This window comes from Strigops habroptila, chromosome 6 (genome assembly GCF_004027225.2).
Source record: "Strigops habroptila isolate Jane chromosome 6, bStrHab1.2.pri, whole genome shotgun sequence".
NCBI lineage: Eukaryota > Metazoa > Chordata > Aves > Psittaciformes > Psittacidae > Strigops > Strigops habroptila.
This window is the reverse complement of record NC_044282.2, coordinates 1,212,008-1,224,146: the sequence shown is the minus strand read 5'-3', so window position 1 is coordinate 1,224,146 and position 12,139 is coordinate 1,212,008. Positions and strand designations below refer to the sequence as shown.

The window sequence follows — 12,139 nt, the reverse complement described above, 5'->3', positions numbered from 1 at the left end:
CACTGGTACTTCCAGCTGCCGCTGTTGGAGCTGCAGAAGGTCTGCCTGCTGCCTATCAGGCCCGCAATTCTCTGGGAGCCATGAGCCTAGGAGCTGTGGAAAGAAAGTCCAAGCAAGAAATAAGAGGTTACAGTTCAGACCCCAATTTTGTATCCTGAACACAACTTTTGCTTGAACAGGTTAGCCTTGAGAACCGATGCAAAATACACCACAGTTGAATGGGGTATTATCGACAGCCTCTCCCTCTGCTCACAGCAAGGCAGGAAAACATACCACCAACTTTTCAGTAAGTGTCAAACCTTGATTCAACTTTCAACTTAAATATTCCTCCTTTCAGAGGTTACCAGACATTAATGAAGTTTTTTGTTCCATTTTTTTCTGGATAAACAGCACAAAGGCTTCCCGCTGGAAACAACTGCCATTTAACAACACGTATCCTAGAAAGCGGTAAACAAGTCATAATTTAACTGAGCTGACAACTTGTTACCACTGAAAGCAATCTTATACTCTCAGCGACCAAAGCTTTCCTGGCAGAGCTCACTCTCTGGATTTATCATTAACATCTACATCCTAACACTGCTAAATAATTCAGTACAGCATTTAGCCTTGCGTCCTTGCCTCTCTACCAAGAAACCACTCTCACTATTTACCGTATGTTCCAGCAACAGGGAGGAAAAACCTGTCTGGACCGTACTTCCTTCTCGCACTGTGTAACTGAGGGAGAACCTCTGCTGTCGACATAGAGGCGTGGGTTTTATTTATTTTGTTTTGTTGGGAAAAGTGTTTATTAGATGTCTAAATATAGAACGTTATTTATCCGCACAGAGTCATGACCGTGTGGGCTCAGATTCACATGCAAATTCCCCTTTTAATAATCCTAATGCATGAGCGCTCCAATCAGAGCACTATCAGCCCCAGCTCTCGGATACCTGATGCCAGCTTTGCTGGTAATGTAGGCCACTGAAGCAAATCCAGAGAGATTGAGTTGGAAGTGGAGAGAGGCTCTGAGATCTATTTGCTTGGCTTCCCGATGATGGGGGGGTGTCTAACTTCTTTTTTTCTTTTCCACTATAAATGGGATATCATTTAAGAAGGATCATTAGCTGAGAGCAGCCCAGCTGGGTCAAGGCTGGGAGGCGGGGACACAGTTGCAAGCAGTGAAGCAAGGTGGAGGCACAAAGACAGGAGACCAGGTTAATGAAAGCATGAGGTGGCTCTTGGGCAGCAGCTGGAGGAAATTTGGACATGCTGACAGGGGAAACTATGACTGGCTAAACAGTGAACCAGGTGGACCGCTTCCGGAAACAGAGCTTCAGGTTGGTACCCCTCTGCTTGTCTCTGTGGCACGTCCTTTGACTTTGCATGTGTGTGTACATCTGCGTAATGCCTCAGTGTATAGCACAGAGTAAATACTTGGGTATTGAGACGTATGAAAGCAGAACTGCTCAATTACAGAGAGTCAGAGCATTTACTTATTGCTGATAAGTTGCTTTAAACACATTTGTGGGGAAAGAAAAACGGTAGATGGAAAAATCTTGCTGGGGTAGCAGGTAAAGAAGTTTAATTATTCTTTTAAGCATAATGCATTCTCCTATTTCTTCATTTCCTTTCTTTTAAATGCATGTTTATGCTTTGGATCTGGTCCCATGAAGCCTTTCTGCAGATGTTAAGTCAGTAGCAGTCAGCAATGAACTCTTGTTCACTAAGCTGTGCACTGATTACTTCTGCGAGAGAGGATCACATGCAGGCAAACGGGGGAGGGAAGTAGCCCTCAGAGATGGAAACACAGCCTGCCTTTCTGGCTTTGTCTGGGATACAGTAAAAGGGTTTCTCTGATCAGAAATCATAATTTAAGGTGCACATATATCCCCAGTAAGTACCTGAGTCAAGTAGCATTAGCTAATGACTGGCCACACTACTTAACTGGGATATCAAGTGTCCTGGTGTAAAATAAAAAGGGGTAGGAGTATGTGTGGTGGGGGGTCATAACAGGACAAAAAAAGTAGTTTTTAAATGCCTCTACAATTTTAGCAAAGTCTACCTCACCAGTAACACTACCACTGTTAGAATAGCAATAGCAAGGTCTTCACACCTTGAGACTGGTTTTGTCTGACAGTGAGAAGCAAACAGCATCACCAGAGTTACATTCTAACAAGCATCTAAAAATTCAGTGGCTCGCTTTAGAGTTGTGTGTCATTATGAATGTATTCAAACACACAGCAAAATGTTTTTCTATTTGCCAGATGTGTAAGGTTTTGCTTTTTATAAGCAATAATGAATCAGCTTTAAGAAGCAAGCACCTATGCATGGACCACAGCCTAATGACTTCAAAGCAGACTTTGTTCCAAATCCACTAAAAACATTTCAGAAGTATTGGTTTCCTGATTCAACTTCAAATGATATTAGTATACATATGAGCTATATTAATAAAAATAAGTGTAATAAAGTTCTAAGTACCCTAGAAAATCATTAACATGACAAATCTTAGCACCAATCAATCACTTCAATGCAGATGTCAGTTAGCAAAATAAACTTTCATTTTTCTATCCTTACATAAAAGCTCTCTTTAAACCCATGTTTGGTCTTATTAGGTCATTCCCTTCCAAGCCAGGTAGTAGGCTTCTTTTCTCTAGACAGAGAGTTCAATTCTGAACCCATTCCATTCCTCATCATGGAAATGCCACACAACTTGGCTGCACTCTGCATTCTATTCCTTTACCAACAGGCAGGAGTAAAGAAGCTCATCTAAACCGATATGGTTCATTTAATCTGTAAGCTGGCAACTGTACCTGATCAGCATGTTAGAAAAATATAGGCAGACAGACTATTAATGAAAGGCTTTACTACCTCTAGTCTGTGCTCAGTGTTTGGGAAAACTGACCCTCTGCTTCAGTCCCTACAAAGATATAAATGAAAGAGAATAAACATGAGCTTGCAATGGCCAAACCATCCTACTGAAAATCAGTTCTGGGGAAAAAGAGGACTTTTTAGAACCATAATCCTTTTTACCCCCATGCCCTTGTCTGCATTGCTCTTTACAAAGGGTCCTTGTGCTTCTGCCTCTACAGCTTATTTCATGCTGGAAGTTATAGCCTTATTTTTGTCAATTATAAACCTGACAATAGCTGCCTGTGATGACATGGGCAGAGCACACTGACCTCCAGTGAGGCAGCAGCATCAAAACCAAATCAGTCAAGAAAACACTACCAAATAATTCCCTTAGTCACTTCATATGCTTGGTTTGGAAACTTCCAGATGTTAAACAGTAGAGGATTTTACTTTCTATATGTTCTTCAGTTGCTTCTAAATATTTACTATAAGAGTACTGGTAACACAACACTATCAGTGAGTCTCAATATATGTAGTGCTCAAACATGATAGCGAATGCTTTTTCTTATTTTACGCATGGAGTGTTTTATGCACCTCAAAAGACACACTGAAAAAGTGTTAACAAACTTTAAAAAACAAAAAAAATCCCCTAATTTTTAAAAGAAGGATTTAACATCTGCGTTAGAGCAAGAGCTGAACAGTTTCTTCTTTCTGCTGTTTCCTGCAGCTCATTTAATGGTCAGGTAAGACAACAGCTTGTACTGCCAGAAACTCTTTAATAAGAAATGATCAGTAAATATGAAATAGTTCTTTAGTGTGCATTTTTGTGGTAAAAGACAGCTGGGGAAAAGCAGCTTAATAGCTAACCCACAAAAGTTTCAATGTACTTTAAAATTACCTTAATGGGTATGGCTTCAGACCCACAATACCTCAGGAAAAAAAATCAGACATCTCCACTGCACTATTTGTTAGAAGTCAAAACCTATTTACTTTCTTTTTCTTAGGCATGACCACATACTAAAAATTTCATAATATGACAACAAAGCACAGAGGTAACAAACGCCTGGTAGATAATCAGTTGAACGTAGGTTACAGTGTGATATTGTAGCTAAAAGAATGACCATGATTCTTGGAAGAATAAGCAGAGAAAGTTTTCATAGACTAAGAAGGGGACATTGGAGTTCCGGGCCCTTTTCACAGAGCCATTACTGCAAACAGCCCATTTGCATCCCTGCTTCGAAATGCTTTGAGGAAAGAACCACTCAAGTTCTCTTCCTTGCAAAGCTGCCTTTGTTCAAAATAAAGGAAATCTGATCCATTGACCTACTCAGTCTCACCATAAAAACATGAAAAAGTGAAAAAGTACAGTCTTCAAATACTTACAAAGGGAGTGAGTTGGTAATACACAGCATTTTAGTGTTCGGGGTTTTCCCACTCTCTAGACTAGACTCTGAATGAGATCCAGTTATTAGAAGCTAGAGCTAGGTAGAGTCAGACTGGAAATAATCTATATTAAATTTTAAAAGTGAAGCTAATACAACAGTCAAGCACAAATGCTATTTTTACAAAAAAAATAGCTTATGACTCCTGCTAACACTACAGCACAATTCAAAAGCTGTGGGAAAGAGGTTTTGGGGCTACATTTTGCAGGACACAAAGCTGTCACAGCAGCCATAGCTGCTGTTGTTTTTACACCAGAAGTTCTTTTTCTACAGTTTTAAACAGGGAAAATGATTCTGGCAAAGCTGGCAGAACAAGCTCAACAAGGAGCCCAAGTCCAGGCTGTCCTGACACACTGTCTGTTACCTGAGGCTGGCCTGAAAGGTTAGAACAGCCCAAACAATAGGTATTGTAGGCAGTGGGTCCTGATGAAAGGAGTAGCCGTCGTAATATTTGTTCTTTAAAGTAAACAGTACAGTTTTCCAAATGGAAACAAACACTAGAAGGTGGATCACCAGCCCTATTCCTTTGCAACTGGGTGTTCTGCCTAATTTTAAAAGCTTGACCAAGCTCCCACAAAAAGGACAGGTCCCAGTATAATCCAAGAGTAATAAAACCTCATACCAAAATACATACAATTCCAGGTTGCTGGGGTTTTTTCCCCCACTGGAGACAGGGTTTCCTAGAAAGCCACCACTTTTTGCAACTTCTCCATTTATTTTGTCATAGTGGTCATTTGTTTTAATGGACCAGCAAATAGAACCCAGCAATTTATAAATCTGCAAAACACATTGCTCCAACATCTCTAATGCAGACAGAAAGTAATTTGGAAAAGCAGCTGCTACATCATAGCAGGGGAGATGGAGAACGTATTTTTTTCCTCTCTGATTAAGAGGTCTCCAGGAATTCAGCACACTATTTGTTTTGATTACAGAGCAGTCAACAGACAAGCTCAACCAAAGACGACATAGAACCATTTCTGTGCATCATATTGCCTGCCACCATGATGCTCTTCCTGGCATTCCTGCTGCTCTTCCTGTACCGCCGCTGCCAGCGCCCCACTCCGCAGGGGCAGATCTTCAGCATCGACCTCCCCGAGGCCCTGCCTGAGCATGATGTGTCCAATTTCCTTTCTGTGCTGCCCTGGAACAGCGAACAGAGCTTTCACTACTCCACTCTGCTCCCCGATGCCACATTCCTCACTGTGTGTTTGCCTCCATCCTACGAGGAGGCCACCATGAAGACTTCCATGGATGAGGCTCACACTGAGCTCTCTCCAGACCCAGTGCCTCCTTACGAAGAGAGCACGCTGCAGTCCAACAGCGCCAAATAAACTTCCTACGGAAGCACCTTAGCTGAAGCATGCAGCCACTGAAGGCACAAACACAGAACTGCTATGGCCTTTAAAATTTGCAAGAAGATTCCAAACAAGGCGCCAAACGAGTGAACTAATGAAAGAAGAAACTTGGAGTAACAGGGAATGGGCCTCTTCGCCTCACTCTAAGATTTTCTACTTTCCATTTGTTGCAAGCGTATACACACAGCACAGCACCAAATCAGTCCCAGACTGGTAACAAGGGTATTCCAGTTAAAAAAGCATGTCCCACAAGCATTAAACTTAAGGAAGGGTGGAAATCCGTCCCTCTGCAATCCCCCAGCTACAAGGAAACATGAATTATGCTATAGATTCACCAGTCACAAAAAGGGCTTTTAGCATATTTCCAGTTTGGATTCTTCTTTTTTATGCGTTTATTTTTAATTGAATTCCTGGCAATTCTTACTATTTCTGATTCACTCCATCTGTGTGTGCTAACATCGCATCATTCTGCAGTGCTTGGAATGATCACAACAGCTCTCAGGAAAGCAGACAAGCATGTAACCTCCACAAAATTTCCAGCAATCGTCCCCAAAGGCTCAAACACAACCTGTGGATAAAGGCTGTCTTATCACAGCTGAACAACGAGGACAACCAAAGACCTGGTCATTCTGGGTGAGGAAGACTCCAGAGCACACAAGAGCACACTCACGCTGTCGCTCCAAGCTACTAAGGTCCACAAGGTCCCAATGTTCCAGGTTGCTGGCTTGACTTCTTTTCCAATTTACAAGTCTACTACAATAAACCCTGTGGCCTATTTGGTGCAACGTGAGAAGGATTTGGGGAAAAATAAATAAAATCAAATGCACACACACAAAAATCTGGTCTGTATTTCAAAACAGCATTATACTCCCTTCCCCTTCACCACTAGGGCAAAGTAAGTCGCATTCGAGTGCATTGGTGGCCGTGATTCAGTTTCAGGAGGGCTTGCACATGCATACTTTCAGACAATGATGTATGTTACTTTTAATTCTTTCTTACAGGATAACATTTTCATTATGTTGATAAATGCTCTTGTGATAGAAGGTAGCTACTACGGATCCTGACAGCCTCAAAAGTTACAACAGCTTCTTCCTTGCAGGTGTCAGCTATTCCATGACACTGCATTTGTCTGTGACCTGCCAACATAACAACTACTACATATTATTGTGTGCAGTCATTGTGTAACTCTTAAACCCAGAGGCTGCCCTGACTTACACGTTGTGATTCCAGCAATTGTCATGAGGTGTCAGTATCAGCCAGTTCTGCTTTGTGAATGTACCACATCCCTTTAAAAACAAAACAAACAAAATCCAAACCAAACCAAACCCCAAACAAAAACCCCACGATAACGGAAGAAGGATTCATCACTGCACTGCAGAAGACAGACAGACAACTTTTGAGCTGCAAGTAGTACAACTTCATATTATGTCAACAATGGCACAAATCACATCACCACAGTAACCAAGAGTAGTTCAGATCAAAACTGATGATTCTGCTCATACAGTTCACTTAGAAGGAAAAAAAATCTGCCTTTTGTAATTCAGAAATGAGATTATTTTCTTGAACTACACTTCTGAAATCATTACCTTTTCTAACATTCCCTTTTTGTTACCAGCAGATGTTTTAGACAAATCCGAATTCAGCCACCCATTTTTCTCTTCTGACCATGTCTGGATGAGTTCCTGGTATTCGCTGATGCATTTGAAAGTACTGTATTTTACTGTCTTCTTGCATTTTGTTTACCTCCTTAATATTTGGTACATGGAGTTTTTGCCACCTAAAAGGAAAGCTGCAAAAATACAAGAGCCCCAAACAACATATGCTACCTAATCAGCAAGGTACAAAGGTTTCAAGTTCACAGATAAATCACTTCTGCCTTTGGTGTCTGTATATTCCACTAATTTCAGCAGAATTGTACAGATATGCTTGAAAATTCAGCCTTTGTCATATCAAATTGTGTGTATTTTGCCTTAAAGAGATCTGCTTTGTTCTGGAATGTGTTACACTGTTCTTCAACACAATTTCTTGTCTACCCTTAACCAGAGTAGCGCCTGAAACCCAGCCCCTGGGCTCATCATTCTAAACTGCTCTCCAGCTACTTTAGTTACAATTAAGATAACTTTTGACTGATATTTCTTGTGACCAAGACTGATATACTTCTATAACTAGTCAAGAACTGCTATCGTCTCCACGAATATAGAGAGTGACTGTCTCTCACATAATATTTCTCAGGTAACTCTCAAATCCTGCGATGTTTTTATTACAAAAGTAGCAAGTTAACACACTGGTACCATCTAGGCCTGTGTGCCAGGGGTTGTGGTAGACACTCTATAAACCGGGCACTAAGTAAATTCTACTTTCTTTTCCTAAAATCATGACCCAATACGAACTAGAGCACAAGAAAAGAACTGCTGTTTGACATTGCATTTTATGCTTTGCAGGTCATCCTGTAACTTAGAGAGCTTATTTTTCTAATCTATTATTCTTTACCTGGCTTATGCATTCCTTATTTTAATTATAACTTCTAATAGAAGTTTTTGGAGGTAAAAGACAAGGTACGCTATCAGCATGAAGTACGCCTGGATACTGTACCCAAGAGCTCCACATGAACAGCTCACTCTCTTTAGCTAACATCACCTCAAAAAAATAAATCACCTCCTTTTCGGCCTATGAAGTAATGCAAATATTCTTTACTATGAGTTCCAACACTGGCACAGGGTGCCCAGAGAAGCTGTGGCTGCCCCATCCCTGGCAGTGTTCAAGGCCAGGTTGGACACAGGGGCTTGGAGCAACCTGCTCTAGTGGAAGGTGTCCCTGCCCGTGGCAGGGGGTTGGAACTGGATGATCCTTAAGGTCCCTTCCAACCCAAACCATTCTGTGATTCTATGATTTTGGCAGCTATCCGGACCCTATCCAAGCACCACCGCCCCAGCCAGCTAACCACACAGTTGTCAGAGACATTCACGTTTCTGGTTTGTCCAGTTTTATTTATTAACAGATTTTCAGTTTTACCTGGGACTGGGTGTCACGAAGTATTTACACCAAGTGCATTAGTTTCCAAAAAATACAATTTTCTAGCTTTGTTACAAGGCCGTTTCCAGAATGGCTCGTGTTTAGGGCGATTAGACTGATTTTTGAAAAGCTGAAAACAACTTTCCATTACAATGACAACCTGCTTCCCAGGTTCCCAGGGAAGGAGAGCGTGGAAAAGCCTTCTCTCCCTCAGGTAGGTATCTGCCATCATGTTTAACACTGCAGACTGAGATTAAATTCCCACTTTCTCGCAGATTTATCGTATTTGGGGACATCGGACATCAGCACACCTATCAGCTGCTCTGAAGGAGAGGCTGGATTTCGCTGACGGCTATCCCAAGGGAACTACCGTAACTCCCATTCTCCCACTCCTGTGCCCCCGGTGCCGTACCAGCCCTTTTCAAAGCTGTACGCTTCCCTTTAGTAATTTTCACCAATTTCTGTAATAGCACCAACTACATGTACCACTCCAGCGGGTATTTTCCCCGGATAACGCCGTTTTGAACCGCAAATTTTGACAAAATATGTCTTCTGCCTGCACCCTTACGACACCCCTGACCAGCCAGCCCCTGCGTCGAGCAGCACCGCCCAGCCCAGGGTTTAAACATGCGTTAGCCGACGGGTGGGAGGTTTATTTGAGAGCCGCAGTGCCCAGGGGCAGGGCGAGAGGAACCGCGCCGGAGGAGGCCAGCACCGAGCGGCACCGGCGGGGTCCCTGGCCCCGGGCGGGCGGGCGGCGGGACCCGGGGCTGCCACCGCCCCGCCGGAGAGGCTGGCTCCGCCCCCTCTCACCAAGCAGCCAATGGGAGCCAGCCCATAGAAGGCGGGAGCGATGGCGGAGGGGAGGGAAGGGGCAGTCAAGATGGCGGTTCGGGGTGGTTGTGTTAGTATTCCACCGCCGCGATTAGGCTTCTTAGTCCGCTTTCTCAGCCCCCGGGGGTCTCACTGCTGGTTGGCGGCAGTTGCAGCGAAAGACCCTTTCCTCTCGTGCGTGCCCTGAGCAGCAAAGCAACTGCTGGTGGCTCGATAATGGCTGGTACTTTGGGCTAATAGGCGATCAGCCGCCCCTAAGGGTACAAGGGCTTTCGCCCCCCGTTAAGCCTGGTTGCTGGCTGCGGCAGGCAGGAGATGTTTTCCTGTGTGCTTCGAGTTCCTGCCAGAGCCAGCCAGGAGCTCCAGGGGTGCCACACAGGTCCAAGCAGCAGCTCCATCCAAAAACCGCAGGCAGTTCAGTAGCGCTGTATTGAACATCGAGTCTCTGCTAAATCACAGCTGTAAATACTTAATACCACATACTTTGCCCTGAGTAGGGTAGCGGTTAAGTTCTGTCTCAGTTTCCCTCACTAAATGCTCTGTGCAGCCCTCCAAGACCTGTACAGTGTTGCCTCCCATGTCCCCAGCCTGCACCCCTTCCTCAGGGGTGCCCATGGCCAGCACGTACCCTAACAAGGTAGTAGCATGAGGAGGTACAGGGCCTCATAGGCAGCAAAAAACAAGTAATGTGTATGTAGGAGGATCAGGAATACTTTTACCAACACCAAGGGGAAAACTTGGACACCCCAGCAGTTTCCTAGAAGTCAGCAAGTACCTGCTGCACCCTGAAAGTTTGCTGCAGGATCTGTCAGCACCGATTGTCATTACCTGAATCTGCTAAACACAGAACTGCAGCAGTCCCAAAGCAGATTCACAGGCCTGGCTTTAGAGAGGGCAGGGAGTCTGTCTTACAGAGGATCTGGTAATTAACAAAGGTAACACCTATTCCTGCCCAGTTTTAATCCAGAGCCTCCATACCTCTGACAGCCAGGGCACCTTTAAACTAGCTGTTAGTTGAATCAAGGGCACAGAAGCTAGTGAGTTAGAAGTAGTCCTTTCAGCAGGCAGATTAAGGACAAGAATGAAAAGAGAAGGCTTTGAAGCCACACCTTGTTCACCAGAAAAAGCATTTAACACAGCTCCTTCTAAACCTACTTTCCAATTTCTTTCTCTTGAAGGTCTAAGTATTGCATGCTCTGGTTCCACTGCTTGCACTACTTGGGAAGTTGTAACTTCAGGTTAAATGCAATTTGTACTGAAGAACAAGCATCAGTAGGTCAATTCCTATACTACTTAAAGCAACTTGAATATTTGACCTACATGGAAACTACTTGAATACAACCGTACTGAGAGCATTTCCATGGCCATTTTCCGTACAAGTACAAGGTCTTTCTTCAGCTTTGATGTAGCTCCCTGCACAGTTTTCCCCTGACACATTACTATAAAAGCAAAGATCCTTTCAACAGAAGGAACGATTCCCATTCCAGGTCACAGTCAGTAAAGCAGCAACAAGCATTGTAATGTAACCCAACATTTAAAAATACCTGTAACAAACGTTTCCTGACAAGCCACAGGAAAGCAAGGTTCAGCATTACAGATGTCTTCAGATGCAACTGCTATCTTCAGTGAACTTTTCAAAGCTTACTCCCAAACTAACTTTAACTTGCAATAAGATTTCACCTGTGGCCTGGTTTTTGCAGAGCAATCAAGGAGTTCCCAGGATTTAAAGGAACCCTCCAGCAATCATTATGCAGCCAAAAATCTATCTTTCTTGGGTAGTCTGGCTAGTTTCAACTAGATGCTAGTGCTGCTCTTGACTTCCTTGAGAATTACTTAGCTGCTACCACCTGGCCTAGCCTTTCCAATCCCACAGGCAGCTGTGGTCTTATGCCTGTGAGTAAATTTAACTCTTTCCAGTCCTCAGAGAGAAGAAAACCGAAATGAATAAACATCTTCTAGGGACAGGAGCACTCTTGTTGTCAGGTCTGTAAAAGTACTTGGCCCATGGAGAGCTGCCCCCATTCCTAACAGACTTCCTACATAACAAACAACGTTCAGGACCAGTAGTGATCCTTCAGACATACTGCCCTTGGTCACAGTGCCATGAGCCTACTGCATAGGCTGAGGAGAAAGGGTGGGCTAGGTAGCAAGATTTCTTCAGGACACTAGTCTAATATGATTATATTGCATGGGATCACAGAGTCTTCTCCTCCTACTGGCTTTTCTGCCCTGTGATGGCCTGTTTGTGAAACCTGCATGAAATTAAATAATTCCAAAATTATAAAGTTTCAGTTTCATGGAAGCTCAAGTTTCAAGGAAAGTGACCATAGTGGTGACCTCACTAAGGGAAAGACTGTAGCATTCATCTCTTGTAAGAGACTAAGGAAATCCACGTAGAAGAGACTCCGTAAATACAGTGAGCATGTTAAAATACAGTGAGCATGTTACTGCAGTGTGCACTGTGTGGTGCAGCAGAGAATCCACAAGAAGATTTGAAGGTACAGAAAAACAGACATTTGTACTTCGTTGCCCACAGAACTGTGGCAGAACAATGAAGTTGTACTAATTTTATTTGTGGTATTATTGCCCTCTGTACAGAATTAAAGCAGCAAATGCAGCCTTTGAACAAGCCACCAAGATAGATGCTTTCTTGAACTCCATGCTCTT

At 43.4% G+C, this 12,139-nt stretch overlaps 1 protein-coding gene across 1 annotated transcript; it reads left to right on the top strand.

The window, feature by feature from the left end:
- Positions 1 to 1,047: 1,047 nt before the first annotated feature.
- SMIM28 (small integral membrane protein 28) lies at positions 1,048 to 7,665 on the top strand. The gene is made up of 2 exons (XM_030490149.1): positions 1,048 to 1,316; positions 5,204 to 7,665. Exons 1-2 carry the CDS (start codon positions 1,206 to 1,208, stop codon positions 5,600 to 5,602), a joined length of 510 nt encoding a protein of 169 aa, XP_030346009.1. The 5' UTR covers positions 1,048 to 1,205; the 3' UTR covers positions 5,603 to 7,665.
- The last annotated feature ends 4,474 nt before the right edge of the window (positions 7,666 to 12,139 follow it).

Bases quoted from the DNA above. Each gene is read 5' to 3' on its own strand.
- SMIM28 (XM_030490149.1), top strand. From the start codon at position 1,206: ATGAGGTGGCTCTTGGGCAGCAGCTGGAGGAAATTTGGACATGCTGAC. The intron at 1,317-5,203 runs GTTGGTACCCCT...TTTTGATTACAG, and splicing joins TTCCGGAAACAGAGCTTCAG to AGCAGTCAACAGACAAGCTC.